Consider the following 848-nt stretch of genomic DNA (forward strand, 5'->3'; position numbering starts at 1 on the left):
TAGCCATTAAAATTCTGCTGCTTTTACTTGAATTGAAACTTACCTTGATCACTTTTCCTTTTCCCAACTTTAATCTGAATAATTTATCAGAGTTCACATTACTGTCAAACATCTAAAAAATAAAATCAACATTTTAGTATAATTCTATAGCTCAGTCGGTTAAAGCATTGGTTCTTAACATGATGCCATTTGATTGGTTACATTGATAATTCAGGAAAGATCAATGCCAAGAGGTTTCAACCAAGGACCAGTTGTTATCAGAAAAATATTGTTGTTTCTTTCTATAGGATGTGTTCACTTACACCACTGAATTTTGGTTTGTTCTACCACCGGTTACTTCTATCATGAGCTACAGTAGTTCTTTATCAAATCATTCATTATCAGTCATATTTTGACCCAATTAACATATTAATGACCATTTGATTGGAGACGTTGTCATAATGCCTGTATATATAAAACTGGTATACTCTCCCTATTTTTAACGTAAACATGCTTGACTGTTAGTTTTTGTACATTCAATACAGTTTTTAATCATTCTCTTAGTAACATTTCTAATTACCTGACCAAATGTTCCATTTTGGAATAACCATCCTGAATATCTGACTTCTGCAGCATCTCCTGATTCTAGCGCCTTGCCTTCTCCTGGTACCAGATCCTGACTGATAACATGGTCTAGGTTACCACTACATACAGCCTTGGCTAGACATATCTATAATACATCCATAGGGGAGTGTTAATATAATATAAAACAGTAGGCAATGAGGGAAATATTCCACGAATGTGTCTTGATTACCACTACATACAGCCTTGGCTAGACATATATTTAATATAGGGCAGTGTGTGTATCA

General features: G+C 34.1%; 1 protein-coding gene across 1 annotated transcript in view; it reads right to left on the minus strand.

Annotated features, from left to right (window-relative positions):
* Positions 1–709, minus strand: part of LOTGIDRAFT_176756 (hypothetical protein) — a gene marked incomplete at both ends in the record, with an annotated part of 9444 nt that extends 8735 nt beyond the window's left edge. The window contains 2 exons of the mRNA XM_009058575.1: positions 28–112; positions 560–709. Of these exons, the coding sequence (XP_009056823.1) occupies positions 28–112; positions 560–709 (235 nt within the window). The remainder of the gene's footprint in view (positions 1–27; positions 113–559) is intronic.
* Positions 710–848: the final 139 nt, after the last annotated feature.

This window comes from Lottia gigantea (assembly GCF_000327385.1).
Source record: "Lottia gigantea unplaced genomic scaffold LOTGIsca_3423, whole genome shotgun sequence".
NCBI classification, from domain to species: Eukaryota; Metazoa; Mollusca; class Gastropoda; family Lottiidae; genus Lottia; species Lottia gigantea.